This window comes from Ctenocephalides felis, unplaced genomic scaffold (assembly GCF_003426905.1).
Source record: "Ctenocephalides felis isolate EL2017-DRISC unplaced genomic scaffold, ASM342690v1 CF-g0.4_SCAFFOLD_01492, whole genome shotgun sequence".
Taxonomy (NCBI): Eukaryota; Metazoa; Arthropoda; class Insecta; order Siphonaptera; family Pulicidae; genus Ctenocephalides; species Ctenocephalides felis.
This window is the reverse complement of record NW_020537646.1, coordinates 30053392-30072335: the sequence shown is the minus strand read 5'-3', so window position 1 is coordinate 30072335 and position 18944 is coordinate 30053392. Positions and strand designations below refer to the sequence as shown.

The following is an 18944-nucleotide window of genomic DNA, read 5'->3' as shown; positions in this document are numbered from 1 at the left end:
TTACAAATCATTTAAAAAATATTTTATAAAGTACTATTGTGATAATTGTGTTTGATGAGATGCACTAGAGAGAAGATAATTATTTACATAGTGCAACACGCCAAAATGTAATATTTCTGATAGCTATACGGTTAATCGATTTTTCTACAGACTTTGTTTTGCATACAAAGTCTCTATATATAAACCCACTATATGTCAACTAAAAATATGATATGAAAACCGATTGGTACTATAAAATCCATACTTAAGTGTTATTATCTAAACTGTCTTTCTACATGCCTGGATTAAAGTCAGTGCAATTTAATATCCTTTCAAGTGGCATTTTGAGAACAAATATATAAGCTATAAGCTACAGTTTGCGATATAGCAATATAAAATTTATATTATAAAATTCTAAATAAAATTCAACAATCTATGAGTATTTATACACATTGAGCTGGATAAAGGGAAAAAATACATGTAATGCAAAAAGTATTATTAGAAAATAGAGCATATAAACTAAGAAATTACTTCGACCTGAAAAATACTTCATATAATTCAGTTTTCAAAAAAATTAGCATATTTACTCTCTGCAAATTATTTTAGGTATTATAAGTCTCTGATATATGAACATGAAACAATATTTGATAAAAATTTGTTTTCATTAAACGGCAATTTGTAATTGATGAATGCACACATAATATTATCTAAAGTTAAAAAAAAATTCAATTTTATATGCCTTTCTATTATAGTAACAAGGTGTATGTTTAGTGTCGTTTTTTCCTTCCGGCACGTGTAAAATGTAAAGTAAGGCTTTTTCCCACTTTAAAACTTTTTATTTACAAGAGTTATAAAAAACTAACTTTAACTAACAAGGAAAACTATAAAGTTTATTGATTTACATGTAAACTTTTAAATATTTAAATGTTTTTTAAACGATTACTATACGTAATATTTTTTTTCTATAAATATTTATATTAATTAACAAAATTTTAAAAAGATACTGTTATAAATATTTATTCAATATGATTGTTTGCATTTTATACTATATGCAATGATTAGCTTGAATATTCAATATTAGGATTACTGTATAAGTAATAAATTTTAAACAAAAGACGATGAAATAACCAAATAATTATTTATGAGATACTTTTGCAATAACTGTTAAATTTACTTTCATTATTAACCTAAAATATATTTTTAAATGTCGTTATTCAGTACGTGCCTGCATTATTCTTATCAGTTTCCATATTTATTAGTTTTTTGTCAGTAAAAATCTTCCCGCAAAATTGAAAATTCTTATTTTATGATCATAATTTAAATAAAAATTATCTTGATGCAAACGAATCTCTATTAGATTTATTACTAGATAAATGTTGTATTATATATATTGCATATTTTGATTTGGATATTTGTAGGATTTTATTTTGGTGGCAAATGAAAGAGGGGTACCTTTCTTACAATAATAAAAAGAAAATGTTATTATTAACTACAGTACAAATCCCAATAAAGTAAATTAATGGTGTTTACTAAATATATAGTATTAAATCAGTTGCATGAAAATTTTACTAAAATTAACTTGTTTGCCTTAAATCATCACAAATATCAACTTATTGAAGTAAAAACTATCGCATTTATATATACCTACTATGTTACAAAAAAAACATAATTTTGGTCAAACAATTTGGTCACCAGTAGCGTTCTCTAGATATTTTTTGAATAAATTAGTTTGTTGATAAAATTTCTTTACTTTTACATTTAGTGTCAGTCATCTCTATTAGTATTTGTAGTATGTTCGTTTGCTTGTTAGTAGAGTTTTTTTTTATTTATTTTTTTAAATTTTATTTAGTACAGTTTGCTAACACTTTAATCAATTGTTTTAATACAAATTTCAAGTGCATAATATTAATTGAAATAATTTAAAATGTCACCGTGTTATTTTTTGGCATGGGTGTTAATTTTAGAATTTTACATCAGGGATTAAAACATGCTTTAGTGCACTGGCTAATAATTAACTGTGATCCACCTTTTTAATAAATTTTCACTACTCAATTGTAAAACTACTATGCTTTTGTTGACCATGCGATTAATTAACAATTATCTTGAACTTATTTCAGGATTACCCTGTGTTTATAGTTCCTATATCAACATGTAAAATATTATACTGGCACTATAAATATCCCAGACACGGAAAGTGGAAAACTCCAAAATTTCAAGGGAATATATACGCAAACTTTGAGCAAATTAAAACTCCTACATTTTGCGGTTTGTTTGAGAGAATATTATATTCAGCGAGATCCTCTTGTTTAATTAAAGTTTCTATTGGGTCCTTTCATGTTTTTGTAATTTTCGGATTAGACTTGTCAAGAATAATAAATGGTATTAACGTCGTAAATGATAAAATAATGTTTTATTAATAGGAGGAACCGCGTCTTGGCAAGAAGTTTGAAGGGTTCTGATTTTTCAAAATAATATTTCTTCAAGCTCGTTAGAATAATGTTACAACTTTGTAGAATGTGATTTATGGAGAAGTAAAGGCGTCGTTATGAAGTTCGTTTAAATGAGTTATTTACTAAAGATATACACATGTATGAATGGTAAAAACTATTCTTGACTCAAGTACTACATAATTACACACATGTACCTAGTACCTACTTGTAGACAATTTAAATTAAAGCCTTGCGATTAATGTATGTTACAGGTTTTTAAACTGTACTAATCAATATTATCGTTAAAAATTTATATTATAATATGGTCAATGTTATTAAATAATAGCTGTTTAATCATCTTACTATCAATTAATTATATCTTTCATTTATTATTTAACCTTTTTAATTGAGAAATTCCAAAAATTAATATGTACCTTGTAATCTAAGGACTTGTAACTTCTTGACCTTGTAATGAAAATGAATGGAAAGTGAACTGCACTTAGAGAATTATTAAATACAGTAGGCCTAATATATTTAAATAAAATCAAATTGATCTTTCCAAAAGCTATATGAAAGCCAAAAAGTTGATTTGATTTTGTACCCAAATTATAAGGTAATTACATGTCTTGAAGAAACTACCGCAAATCTAATACAAAGCCTACGTAAGTAAGGCTTTCGTTTTAAATTAAAATCGATATTTTATGATGAATAACTAAATTTAATGTTTTTTTTTTAAATGGTTTAAATGGATAAACTAGAAGCAACAATATAAATCAGTGAAGCATTATAATATATAATTAATATTGAAGAATTGATAAAAAAGCAAATGAAAATAAGTCATCAACAAAAAAAGTGTTCATCCAAATAATACTGTAAATAAAATTTAATAAATATAATAACAACAATAATATTTAAAAAATGTGATGAGTCTGATTAAAAATTATTGTTAAAAATGATTAAAATTTATTTTTAAAGTGATTATTGGGAATTTTTCTCTTCAAGTAGTGCAGGAATTAATATTCGTTATTGAACCTTAAATTATGAAAGCATTTGCAGAAACTTCTTGGAAAACAAGTTGGATTTGAACTCTATAATTATAATTTTATGCATACAATAGATTTTCTGAGAAATGGAAATAATATTTCAAAACTATTTCTAGGCGTTATTCTATAAATTATTATCAATTATACTTTATTTTAATGTCGAGCAAACTCACTTAATTATGAACTTAATTATGAACATATAGTCAAGTTTTAGTTAGAGAAATGGAGAAAATACTTATTAAAGAAACTTTTAATGAATTGAAGGAATATGTACTGTACAATTTTGTATTAATATTTTTTTAAATAATCTCAAATGATAAAGTTACTCACGGTCATAATCTGTTCTTGCGGCCTGAATGCTTTCTGCGCTATAGAGTGCGAATAAGACAGTCGTCATGTAGGTCACAAGATGCATCTTGTCAAATATTATCTGCAAAAATAATTTAATATTATATTAAAAACATTTATACAATTCAAAAATTTTTTAAAACTCTTTATAATTAATATAGAAACTAAAATTTGTCAAACAAATTCAGAATATTTAACATTGTTTCCTCTAACTATATATCATCAGCCATCGTTAGTAGAATTTCATTCAAACAAAACAGAGAAGATCAATCACTGCGTTCATGGTAAAAAATTTATGATAGAAATTTTTATTGTATTGTATGACATTTATGAAAATGGTCAGTAGAAAGAGAATTATAAAAAAAAAAAAAATATATATCTTTTGATTAGTGTACGTGATGTTGGCAAGAAAAGGTTTCAATAAACAATACAATAAAATATCTCGAAAATTAATATTTCAAAGCAAAAGCTTGTTTTGCTATTTGAACAAATTGAAATGTATAAAAGTTTTCTACAAAATATTGATTATGTTTTTACTAATTTCAACAATTTCTTTGTGCCACTCCCGCCTAATCTTTATGAACTAGGTGAGAGTGGCACTTTGCTCCAAGAAAATTGCAAAACCCTCCCGATATGTGTAAGCAATCGACATATTTAATAAAAAATAATATTTAGCAACTTTTTGAATTGTAACAATTTTTTTTTTGATATTTTGACACTGCCCATTGCACCAAACATTGGCGATTTTTATATTAGATTTTATAATATTTTTAAATGACAGGTAATGCCAATAACTCTATCATCTATCAAAATTGTCAAAAAAATTGGGCTGATGCCTCAAACCCTGCGGTTTCCAAACTCTGGGAATCACCATCTAGGTACAAAGATGCTTCAAGACTTTTTAAACTAAACCAATAATGTTGAAATGATATAAAAAAATAATGATTAATTAAATAATTATTTATTTTGTACTCTGATATCAAATTATAATATCAGTTGAGTATTCAATTAAGCGAGGAATCTCTTATTCGAAGATTGAAAAAAAAATGGCCATACGATCTTAAATAAAATAAAAAAATAAAAAAGAGGAGATAATCTCATGCATTTACACCCAGCATATTGTCTTAAAAAATATATATTATTTTGATCGGCAATAAATCTATGTAAATAAAAATAAAAAAAGTTGAGTATTTGTGAATTTAAGTTGTTAAAAAAATTACAGAGAGCGCAACAAATATTTTTAAGAATGAAGATAGGCGGTACTAAAAGGTTTGAAACCACTGCTATGAATATAGGAAAAGCATAAAATAAACAAATTGATTTTCTGTAATCAATATAGACTTTTGTTTAGAAAGCTGTAAATAGCTGAAATAAATTAGTTTACAATAGTGTCATATATAGAGTCATATGAATTTAAGATATTAAAATGGTTTAAGGCTTTTGAAACGTCACATATAAAATTATTATATGCATGTTTGTCAGTCTTTCTATCTATTACAATCTTCCGTCTACAAGACTAATAAATATAGAATTCCAACTATATGGCCGAATTCATATGAAATGCATTTTTATTAAACGTGAAGTTTTATATAAAGTCTGCTCATGGTTTTACGGTATCCATCCCATTGTGTTTATATTTCGAATAAAATTTATTCTCTATGAAATATTATTTCCGATGACACAAAGCGATGATAAACTCAAAATATTAAATTGGCGTTTGATACGTGGGTTGATATGTACACAAAATTCGGAAAATTACAAAAGAATAATTTGTGATTGGCGAAGCGATTAATAACAGATTGAACTGTAGTGCCACTCTCAAGTGCAGTGGGGCAAAACTAATTAGGTCGCGTTTATCAGTGGCGGTGAATTTGTTTCATAAATACAATATGTGTGCAAGTGACGTATTACTGCACTGATTATTATAAGATTAATTTAATTAATTGATGGCATTTAGATGTTAATAATAAAAAGTTACGCCGTTGTATCGATCTTATCAATTATACAGGGATCCTCGCATTGATAATAAACCTTCCAAATTTTCCATAGCGTCAAGAACTTTAAAATGGTTAAAGTCGTCATCAGCAATAATTTAATAAATCAGTTTACAAAAAAGCAACCACTGTGCTTGAATTGTTTGTAATAATTTTGTAAAGTACCTATAATGAATAATATTTCTTTCCATTTCATAATTTTTTTAATTACTGAGAAAAATTTACTTGAGCTCTGCGAAGGCTCAGGTTGAATGGCTTTATCAAACACGAACTTTAGGCCTGACCAAAGTTGACCATTAATTTGCGAGAAAACGAACAAATTCAAATTGCTGGACTAGTTTTAAAAATTGTAAAGGCATTGTATACCGTCATCAAATCACTGGTGAATAGAAGACAAACACTTCCCAAATTGCTGCAAAATCACAATTTTTGTCGTATTTTTAGCTAATTACTTTCCGTAAGTTTATGGTAATCGCAAAAAAATCGAAAATTAAAATTTTTGCATATTTTTATGTTTCAAAGGCCCTGAAGTTTGTCTTTATCAAACACAAATTTCAGGGCTGATCAAAGTTAACCCTTAATTTGCGAGGAAATGAACAATTGCCGGATAGATCATTTTAAAAATTGTAGAGGCATTGTACACCGTCAATAAATTACTGGAAAATGAAAGTCAAACACTTCCCAAACTGCTACAAAATCCCAATTTTTGTCATATTTTTAGCTATTAACTTCCCGTAGGGTAAGTTATAGTAATCGCAAAAAAATCGAAAATGAAAATTTTTGCATTTATGTTTCAAAGGTTTCTAAAAATTTTGGCATACCTCAGAAAAAATGGATGTATTTGTGTGTGCGTGTGTGTGTGTGTGTGATATATATGTATGTTTGGATACAGTTTTTCGTCCACGATTTCGGGAGCACAAATCAACCGATTTGAATGATTAAAAAAACATTCGATTCCTATTGATATGAAGACGTGCTGATTAGTTTTTGGCGTATACAATGGTTTAGTTGTTTCGGAGAAATGGGGCAAAAGTGCCAAAAGCGATTGTAAATCAATGATCAATTTTTATTGATTACTGATTTTTTCTTCGAATATATATATAATTATATATAGATTAAATATAAGATATAATTCTGCCACGGAAAGTTCAAGCAATTTGCCTTAAGGCACGATGCCATACACCATAGTTTTTTTTTAATTGATGCAATTTAAATTCAATGTTCTCAAGGAAGATACTTGTTATAATAATAGTGCAAGTGAATACTAACTCGTGCCACTGCAAAAGTTTGACTATATTAAAAATCTTGTAATAGCTAATGCATCAAAATTTTTCTGTTAAACTAAAATAACTAATTATTTTACATAAGATACTTATATTCAACACTACGTCTTAAATGTAAATCACATATGTTATAATTCCTAAAATAATAGATAATAATAAGTAGTAGGAACTACCTTATTTTTCAAATTTGGTATAATACGCCATCACGCGTAAGACACCTTTTTAGCCCGATGCTAGAAAATAATCTTAACAGGATTTTATTGGAAATATACATTAAGCTTAACTTTTCCACTTTCGGATATTCAGCTTCACTCTCTCTCGGACAGGATGGCAATAAATAAAAAGAATACTTTTAATAAATAATGTTTAATCAAAACCTTCCAGTCTTTCCTTATGATACATGCAATTGGCCTATTCTACATTCCCGTAGGTAGAAGGTAGAATTTCCAGGTAAATCCACTGGTCACGACATAAAATTTTACATCAAAACGTCTTGAATAATAAAGATGTTTTATATTCCGCACAATCATATTTTTTTCTTAATGTTATGCCCTCTAAGAGTTCATATATAACTTATTAGAATTAACTTATGAAAAAAATGAACAAAATTCTGTGCATTTTTAAATTATTTATTTTTCTCTTTTTTATTTTATTCCCTTTCTGTACAGTCACTATTATCATATTTTATTACAGTACAAATTTTAATTAAATTTGAATTATTGATATTTTATATCATACAATAATATAATCTGTATTATAAAAATCGCTATTGTATTTGAAAGCTATGACTATTTTTGTATAATAGAATGCGCCTGTATCATTTTTAATACCATAGCCCCATTTACATATAAAAATGTTAATTTTATTTTTAAAATATGACTGTCGCGAGCATAAAATTTTAAATAATGAATAACATATATAATTGCAGGTGCATAGACATATTTATTGAAAATGTCGAGTCGCTTTTAATGTATGTGTATTTATGGCAGCTTTCATACGATTTAATCTGAAAGCGTGTGGATCTATTTTTTGCATTTTTTGTAAATATATAATTTGGATAGTAGGTGTATCGTTAATGCGACAGGTGTTCAGAATTCACTAAATCGTTAGATAGAGAAATAACTATCTATATAATGATTTGGTAGAGCCTTATTTAAAAATAGCGAGCTAAAGGTAAAAACGTTATTCAGTATAGCGTGTAGGTAGATAAGGGTAATAAGGGTCAAGGGGGTTACATACTTCTAAATAATCGCTAAAATCACTTCAATAAATTTACGAATTCTTCATTTTCTGGAAATAAATATTATTTAATCATTTTACTGTTATTTAAATCAATTTTAAAATGAGGAATATTAATGATAAAGAGAATAAAATTCAAGATCGAAAACATAAAACCAAAATCTGTATTTTTATATAATTTGAAATAGTATTGAAAATTTTAAATATTGAAACATATCTTCAAGCACTGTAGAAGATAGCAAATATAATGCCAAAAGTAATTAAATTTATGTATTAGATGTTCATATTAATTGAATTATACATACATAGATACGTTTTGATTCTAAGTTAATTATCAATATATTTTACTATTAGTTTATTTGTGAAATTACAGTATTAGAATATTAATATTAATATTCTAAATCAAAAAAATATGTTTTATTATAATAGAAGGTAATACATATAACGCACTATTTGTAAATAAATGTTATTCCTTTTTAAGACCATCGTTAAAATTCTATCTCGTGTTTCATGTCCCATTATCTATTCATTTTACAATTGTTACTCTATTACCAAAATTACTCACTCAGATTCCAAATACGATTTTCATCTCTGCATCATACAAAGTAGGTCTTATATACAATCAATCAAATGTTATTGATTTTATTTCATCGTATGTCAAAGGTTTCCTATGTCTTGAACTGGAAATGTTATGTAAGCCCCACGTTCGAGCTTAACTATAGATTATGCCAAAGCTTTAAGCTCTTAAACCACGTATTAGCCTTCTGGACCATGTGCGACTACTAAGCCGTTAATTTTTCCTTCATAATCGACAAATAATATTGTCAGATTATAATCTCAATTCCATACTATGCTTGAACGATAATAAACAAAATAAGATGTGCAAGTCTTAACTGAGATAAATGAAGATAAATTTAGATGAAATTCTACTGTAGATTATAAAATATTGTTTTGAAAAAAAATTCAATGCATATTATTTGCTATTTCATGCTTTGCACAAGTAGTGTGTTTTTTCTGGCAAAAGATTCAAATATTAAATGCAAAGATCTAATAGTATTAAAATAAAATTAAGTATAAGTGGCATTTCACTTTAGGACGAGATGTGAACTTCTCAATATGTATATATTGTGACAACCAAATTTTTAATTGCTTATTTTCATGAAGTTATTAACCAAACTTCAATGATTTTTTTTAACAAATCCACTTTTTGCATATTAGAAGTCTGTAATATTTTAAGGTGTTTGATTAGGTTGTGAACTCTAACATTATGCAATATTTCATTAAAATGGTAATTTTTTCAAGTAATTACAAAGAAACGGAACTGCTGATCTTTACCAAAGCTCAGTCAGCACTATTATCAACTTTCAACGCTCTCAAACTTTTGAATAATTTATATTTTTAACTTCCCGTAGGGCAAGTTATAGTGATCTCAAAAAAATCGAAAACGAAAGTTTTTATATATCTTTACGTTTCAAAGGTTTCTAAACATTTTGGCATTTTTTAGAAAAAATAGATGTATGTGTGTGTGCGAATACAAATTTTCGTCGACGATTTCGGGAACACGGATGAACCGATTTGAATAATTCAAAACACATTCGATTCATATTGATAAGGAGACGTGCTGATTACTTTTTGGCAAAGGCAGGTCTAGCCGTTCCCAAGATACGGGGCAAAAAGTGCTAAAAACGGTTACTCAGTTTTTAAGAGAATAGACTGTCCAATTTTAATAATTCAAAAGACATTTTACTTGTATTGACAAGATGAAAAACTAATTAAATTTTTGGGAAAGCAGGTCCAGCGGTTATGAACTGTCAAGAAAAATAAATTAAAAAAATGTCTTGTGCACTACAAATTATCAGATATTTTATAGAGATTTTCATAATGTGTACACATTTTGTGTAAATTGTTTTAGGTTCCGTACCAATTTTTAATTGCGGTACGGAAAGTTTCAGCAATTTGCCTTAAAGCACGATGCTATGTACCCCACTAGTCTTAAATTTGATTCACGATTTTTCAAAGATATTGATGAGAAAGTTTGCACTTTTCTGATAATTATATAGAAACGGCTTGGCCGATTTTCACAGAAAAGTAATCAATATGAGTCCTTATCGAGTTTCATCAAATATCTTTTAATTTCTTTAAATCTGTGCAGTCATTTTCAAATTGTATATTGCAAATGCCTGCAAGTGACACACAGTTTTTGTGTTAAACAATTCAAAATAACTTGACACTTTGAGATAAATAAATAGCAAATAGGATTTTTAGGCTGAAACACAAACTTTACAAAATGATGCATATATTTTTATAAATTATTTACAAATTTTAATATAAAAATTGAAAGTATACCTAACTATACTAAAAACATTACAAATATTCAAAAATGAGTTATTAAAAAAAAACTAATAATTTATTCCCACCCTTTCTCTGAAATATAATCAGAAAAAAATCAACAATGAAATGTACATTTCCACCAGCTTTAAAAAAAGCTCTGACATGTTGAACTTGATCCAAAAGAGAAATAAAAATACATTACTGAAATGACGGAATGTCAATACTATTAATATGTTTTTTTCTAAATGTCATTAAACCGTTAAAAGCTCACAACACACATCATTTTTCTTTCCACAATTTTTTACTGACATGTACTACGGTACGTTTATTCTACATTGTTTTATGAGGAATTTATGTCACAATTTCATTTTGTGATAATGTCTAAGCAAATGAAAACTTTCCGTTCGTCTGACATGGTAATAGACACACATTTGTGAATGATACTTGATTTTAGAATAATATACTTAAAACTTTTGATACAATTTCCGAAGTTTGTGTTTTGATATTATTTTCAGACTATTCAAAGGGAGTACACAACCCTTCATTTTACACATGTTTTCGTCACGTTTGAGATTTATTGTTTTATTTATTAATTTATTATTATTTAAATAAAGTTCTCATTTATTATTCAAATAAATGTTTTGTAGAATGTGCAAAGTTATTTGCTTGATAGCACTTTTCTTCTTACAAATATGATTGTATATAAATAACTTCATGTAGGTTGTTTGCTATTTTTTTAAATCGAATGAATTTTCATTATATTCATTGCATCCTTGTTACTTCAAATATAAAACTTAACATCAATTGAAGTTTCCTATTTCGCTAAAAATGTCTTAAACATCTTGTTTTCTTAGAAATCGTTGTGGAGTACCCACTTATACGTATTTTTATCGTGATAAAATAACATTTTTATAATTCGATGCGATGGTAACTATTATGGATCAATAAATTCGAATACTGCAATAAAAACTAGCAGTTTCTGAAGTTCATTGAAAGTAGTAGTTACTGAAACTTAGAAAAAAGAAATAGGTTTATGTAGGAATATTCTATATGCATATTACTACGTTAGGGTAGCTATGCTTGTTATTTAAATTTATTTAATCTCAAAGGACCAAAAAAATAAATATAATTTGGGTTTCTTGTAAAAATTACATCTGTTCGGACATATTTTCGTTTTATTATATTAGCCATGAAGGTGACAACCTTCAGGGCATTAAGCTTTACACGGAATGGTTGCTACCCCTGGTAGAGGGGGTAGCGGAGTGTTTTAACTGAACTAGTTGTTACTTCCAAAAATAAAGTTCGCGAAACAACATGTATAATCAATAACCAATAAGAATATTCTTTCATTATAACTTAGTAACAAATCAGTGATTGTAATTAGAACTGCAACAAATACATGATATACAAACAAATCAGTGTTTAATACAGTCTACAGCTACAAGGGTTAAATTATAACCCAACAACCTAAATTATCGAAGAAGAGTTTTAATAAATTTCATAACTACGCAACATAAATACAACATCTATAAAAATTTTAATGTTGAATCATTGTTAGATTCAAGAAATTCTGTTAAAAATAGTTAGGATTCTTTATTGACTTAACACTTATTTACTACTTATTCGTGTTATATGATCACTTATATAGTGTTTCTGCTACAATCTGAATATACTCGTATTTTGCTCTAAGTTAAGGTCGTCTTTAGTCCTGATTCATAACCATAAGTATTGTTATCGACGAAAATCACAGAGCATTATGACTATGAATAATATAAATATTACAAGCTTTTTTAGTATGACTGTTTGTTTTTATAATTATTTGAACAACGATCAGAATTTAAGGACTGTACAGTGATGATTTGACCTAACTAACTATGTCGATTTTTAAATGTGGAAATAAGGCAGTTGCCCCTTTTCTATGTTTTGATTTTTATTTATAAATTTTAGTAATGGTGAAGGAGTTTTTATTGTTAGCACTTGGAAACATATTGCTATCTATATTTCCAGAGATTGACTAGTGAGTGCTGAAAATTCTATTATAAAAATGTTTGCAAAATCCACTGTATTCCCAAAGACATGTATTTGTTACAAACAGCTTCAATCTTTTTTATGTAGAAACCTATATATATATAATTATATTATTGTAACTTTGAAGAACATTATTTGCCATATATTATCTTGTATATATTATTGAAATACGTAAAAATGAGAAAAAAGTACTTTTGTCGTTCTCATCTTCAGGTCGAGAGCTTATTTGAGTGAGGTCGTTAAAGAGACTTTGCTAATATTTTCCATATTTGCTATTAGGCGCTCTAGTGACTTATATATGATATGTTTGGCCCAAATTTTCTTTAACTAAAGCATTCAATAGCAACATGATTCTATTCGAGAACACCATTTTTAGGAATTATAAAAATTCTATCTGAAACTAGTAAATTAATTCTCTGGGGTTCCATCCAAAAGCTCTCTAAAAGCTCTCTGGGGTTCCATCCAAAAACTATCTAAATCTAATGTTCTTACTGGTGACTGGTCAAATACATAATACATGGAATCCTTGAGGAAAAAACAATACTTTTCGATATAGTGTTGAATATTTAAGTAGAAAAATGCTAAAAACTAGTGGGATGCATGGCATCGTGCCTTAAGGCAAATTGTTGATACCTCCCGTACCGTAATTGAAAATCTTGGTACGGAACCCAAAAAAATTCACACAAAATGTGTACGCATTATTGAAATCTCTATGAAATATCTGATAATTTGATGTATATATGTTCAATAAACATTTTTGACTGCCTATTGACATTTTTATAACTTAATTTTATTGAGAGTCCATAACCTGCCTTCCCAAAAATTTAATCAGTTTTTCATCTTGTCAATACAAGTAAATTTTTTGAGTGATTAAAATCTGACGCTCCGTTCTCTTAAAAACTGAGTTACCGTTTTTGGCACTTTTTGCCACGTATCTTTCGAAAGGCTAGACCTGCCTTCGCCAAAAACTAATCAGCACGTCTCCTTATCAATATGAATCGAATGTTTTTTGAATTATTCAAATCGGTTAATCGGTGTTCCCGAAATTGTCGATGAAAATTTGTATCCGCACCAACACACACACACACACACACATACACACACACATTTTTTCTAACTTTTGAAACGTAAAGATAAATAAAAATATTTATTTTCTATTTTTTGCGATTATTATAACTTACCCTACGGGTAGTTGAGAAATAATTAGAATATCAATCATCTACTTGGAACTCTGTGTTTTGGATCCAGTCAAAACACACGTGTTTTAATATTTATTGCTTCCTACTGTTCCCAGTTGATCTCTAGTCTGCAGGTGTGTGGGAGTTTTTATCATGTTATTTTCTATATTTTCCAACAAGTTTCCGATATATCGTCGTTCGAATTGAAGTGCACGCGATCCTATGAATTTATAATCGGACTTATAATACAGCCTGTTGATGTTATTGCAATTGGTATGTATTGGCCTGTCAACTTCTTTGTGCTCGACAAACGCTGAACAATCGCACATATTAAAATATCACATCCCACATGCCGGTAGCGAATTATTATAATTTTCATGTCATTCATATGAAAATTTTATCACAAAAATGTGTTTATTAAAGATATATGATAATAATAATAATAAGTCCCCCGAAGGTAGATTTATAGTATTAGTCCTTGTTACTCAAATCATTACATTTTGCTATTCCGAAGCTTTCAATTTTCCGCCTTCTTTGAAGACGTCAATTGCATGCATTTTGCTTGCAAGTTTTTATTTTCGTTCAATTGCATTATGCAGCAAATATCTATCTTGTCGCAATCACATATCTATTCAGTTTTTACGTTGATTCAAAAATGTTATTTTGATTTTACAATTTTATTTCTCACAACTGTATATAGAACTGAATTTTGTTTTCCCAATTTCTTTAAACTCAATAAATAATTTGTGAGAAATCACGGAGTTGATTGAGTCTTTAATAAAGTATGAAACGTCGTATAATATTCTAATAAGATTTAAAAAACCAAAAAGATTCAATTACTTATTTATACATACATACATACATACATACATGCATATATACATATAACAGATGGTGAATGATAATAATTAAAGACAAAAAAGGGATTCGGACTCGAAACATATAGAATACTTATTTTATTTAGATATAATTTTTTTTTACTAATTAGATGTATGCTGGTTAAAAACATTATTATTTATATAGATAAAGTAGGGCAGGGCACAAAGGACCAATTTGACTTTGAGCAGTTATATTGTGAAAACAAACAATCAATTATATTACAACAAATAACACGTAACAAACAAACAACTATATGGCTATGTTCAGTGAAATTGACAGCTCATTTATCATTGTAGAAATATTTTTTTTGTTGTTTTTCATTTTTTATATTTTTTAGTTTTAAATTTAGTATTTTGTCAGAAATAATTATTCGCATAGTTAGAATAAGTATTTATTCGCCTTATATCTTGTGAAATTGTTTTTTTTTCACAGTTTTATTTATTATTTTTTATTATATACACCTTTGCCAGGGTGAAAGTTTGGTTGATCCTTTTTACTCCATCCACATATGAGTTTTTAAAGAGATTATATAAAAAAGTTGAATTTAATTAAAAATTAACAATACATCTTATAAAACAATTAAATGAAGTATGCTTAAAAATTATATTAGGGTCTTAAACAACAGTTTTCACAACCAAAAAAATACTTTTGCTATAGATTTATTGACGTTTATGTCCTGAGAGCAAAATCGTAAACCAAGGTGATAGCTGATTATACATATTTTTTCCCATATTTTCAAATACCTATTGTTGTTAAAAAATTCCTAACTTTTCTTATATTTGATATATCGGTGGTGGACCTTTTTACACGCGGTCCTTTAAGCCTTGCTCTACCCTGTATATATTTACTCTATTAAAACAATTTCTTATTTGTTAATTTTAAAAGAAACTAATAAGTCTAGTAAAAGATTCCGATATTCAAAACATGTTTTATATTAAATTAAACCTATGTAAGTTTTAACTCGGAAAGTTCATCCTATACTAAGCAATCTGCATATCAAAAGCAAGTAGTGGCATGGGATTTGCATCAAAATGAATTTTTTAAAACTTCAGAATAAAGAAGATTGTGTTACTTCATATTTTCTATTGTTATATTTATAAATATTGATGTCACAGCCATATAGAAGGTTAATCGTGAACTAAATTTACCTTACTCAAAATATAATACTCAAAATATAGTATAATAATATTTTAAATCGTTTGTGAAAAAAATCTTTCAAATTGTATAAAAAATATTAATTTTCAATATAAAAGCTCTATAAATATTTGACAGACATAATGCTTATTATATCTTGAATTATAATATTAATGAATAATTCTAGAAGATTAGTTGAATAATAAAAAAAAAGTTTTAAAAAATAACTTTACTGCAAAAAATGCAAATATTGAAATATATCATGCATAAGACTTGACTTCGAAATATAAAGAAAGTTGCCTTGTGCTCCTTGAAGTTGCAAAAGAGATATTTTTTCATATAACTATGACATATTTATGTCAAAGTATTGATAAATTCTCTGTGGAGACTGGTGTTCTTTTAGTCTTTTATATAAAACTACAAAAAATATGTTTGAAAAAGTAGTTTTTTTTGTTTTGCTTATATGCATGCTATCATTTCTTAGAAACACATATGCGCCAATAAATATGAACATTATAAAATTCATATATATTCCAATTTTATATGACATCCGACATTCAATATCAAAAGCAATTATGATTCCGCGTAGATGGATCTAAATCATTTGCATATATGCATATGTTAAAAATTTATATACTGTTTTAATTACAGACTGATGAAACACTCTTTTGCTTATAGAAGTGTTTGCAACTTTATAAGTTCTGACATGCCACAATTAATACAAGCCTCATGCGTAAATTTATATACGAAAATTTTTCACTGAAAGTGTTTTATTTTTTATAATTCAACGTTTGCATTGTAAGCTTTAGGTGAACAAAGCAAAGTAATTGACCTAGTATGACAATATAATTATTTTTTTAAATATAAATAATTGTTTTAACAACGTTTTAAAACGTGGATTTTGGTCGATCTTGTATTTACATTCAATGATACCGGATCATTATATTAGTATATAGGCACTTAAAAGAACAGAAGCTAACAGCACAACTTCTTGACCTTGTAGTGACTTGACTATTAGAGAAAAATTTACAACTAAAATTGCATTATGTTTATCATAAAAACCATAGATAAGGAAAAATGATAAAAACGATGAAAACGTACTACATTTTCAATTTTAATGCTGGAGAACATACAATGTATAATCTATAATAGTCAAAAAGTCTATCATTTACGTTGCAATACTCGTGATTTTCTTGTTATCAGCAATCAACAAAGAAATATATAATTTGCCAATTTTGCCTGCAATTATAAAATGGTCAAATATCAATTATCAGCATTTTTCAATATCATCTGTGTGAATGCTAAATTATTCTAGGCGTAATTGGCATTTTGCCAGAACCCAAGTAGCATAAACTTCCCGATATGTTCAAATAATTGACTATCATTAAGGGGGGCGATACATGTAACAAGAAAAAAAAATCGATTTTTAACTTCCCGTAGGGCAAGTTATAGTAATCGCAAAAAAATCGAAAATGAAAATTTTTATATATCTTTACGTTCAGAGGTTTCTGAACATTTTGGCATACCTTAAAAAAATGGATGTATGTGTGTGTGTGTGTGTGTGTATGTGTGTGTGTATGTATGTATGTATGTGGTGTGTGTATGTATGTGCGGATACAAATTTTCGTCGACGATTTCGGGAACACGGATCAACCGATTTGAATAATTCAAAAAACATTCGATCCGTATTGATAAGGAGACGTGCTGATTAGTTTTTGGCAAAGGCAGGTCAAGCCGTTCCGAAGATACGGGGCAAAAAGTTCCGAAAACGGTAACTCAGTTTTTAAGAGAACGGAGCGTCCGATTTTAATAATTCAAAAAACATTTTATTTGTATTGACAAGATGAAGAATCGATACAACTTTCATTAAGGTAGGTCCAGCGGTTTCGGAGATATAGAGGAAAAAGTAAAAAAATGAGCCCTTTGGCGGTCAAAAATGATCATTAGACATATGCACATCAAATTATCAGACATTTTATAGAGATTTTTAACAATAAGTATACATTTGTTAACATTCCTATCGGTTCCGTACCAATGCTTATGCGTTAGACAGCGACGCGGCGCTTACGCGCTTTATATTTTGTCCCTATGTAGTTAAAGCAGTACGATTGCTTTGAAAAAAAAGTTCAGATCTTCCACAATATGTCAAAATAAAGAAAAAAAATTTTTTTCAAAAAAAACAAATTTTTTTAAAAAAAAAATTTTTAAAAAAAAAATTTTTTTTTCAAAATAAAACTAATTTTTTGTCCAATTTATAGTTTCTCAAAAATCTTATTTTTTCAAAGTAATTTTTTTTCAAAAATGTTAATCGTTTTAAAAAAAAAATAATAATTTTTGGTACGGGAAGTTCCAGCAATTTGCCTTAAGGCACGATGCCCTAATTGCCTTAAGACAGAATTCCACTTACAGCTAGTTTTTTTCATAAATCGTTACAATAACATCTCAAAAATATGCCTGTAAATTTCAAAAAAATTATCATTATTTATACAATAAAAACTCATTTAAGTGCCCACGCCTCAACTCGACGCTTGAGTGCTATTGTACTCTTATCTGTTTCTGTGTCAAAACTTAAACGCGTTTTTCTCAAAACGACATTTTTGAAATTTGCGGGCGGGATAACTCAAAAGTTCTCAACCGATTCCAATGAAATTTTGCACACATCTACTTTACAGTAATAGCTTCTAGTTAAACCTCAAGCATTCCAAAACATGTTTAAAAAATTAACCCTTTTACCAAAAAAAACATTGAAAAAAAGGTGAAAAATCGAATTTTTTTTTCTAAGGTGTGCCAATTTACGATTTTGTGACTTTTTTAATTTTTTTTTTGGTTTAACTAGAAGATATATGTTTTATGAACACGTACAAACTAATTTTTTTAAATTCAGATCACCGTACGAAAAGTGAGAACGCCCGCAAATTGATGGCGTTTTCCGAGAGGGTCTTGGCAGGTTTATTTTTACGGCAGCCATTTAAAAAAAAAATTAAAAAAAAATTTTTTTTGTGTATTTTAATATATAATAAATAACCCTAAAAAAGTTCAAAAAGATTCAATCATTCCTTCCCAGTTTAAAAAGTCCTCA

At 27.6% G+C, this 18944-nt stretch overlaps 1 protein-coding gene across 3 annotated transcripts in view; it reads right to left on the bottom strand.

Moving 5' to 3' along the window:
• Positions 1–18944, bottom strand: part of LOC113370014 (short neuropeptide F-like) — a 172709-nt gene that overhangs the window by 14131 nt on the left and 139634 nt on the right. For all 3 annotated transcript variants that reach the window (XM_026610651.1, XM_026610652.1, XM_026610654.1), the window contains exon 2: positions 3782–3881. In XM_026610651.1, the coding sequence (XP_026466436.1) occupies positions 3782–3866 (85 nt within the window). In that variant the 5' untranslated portion in view covers positions 3867–3881. The remainder of the gene's footprint in view (positions 1–3781; positions 3882–18944) is intronic.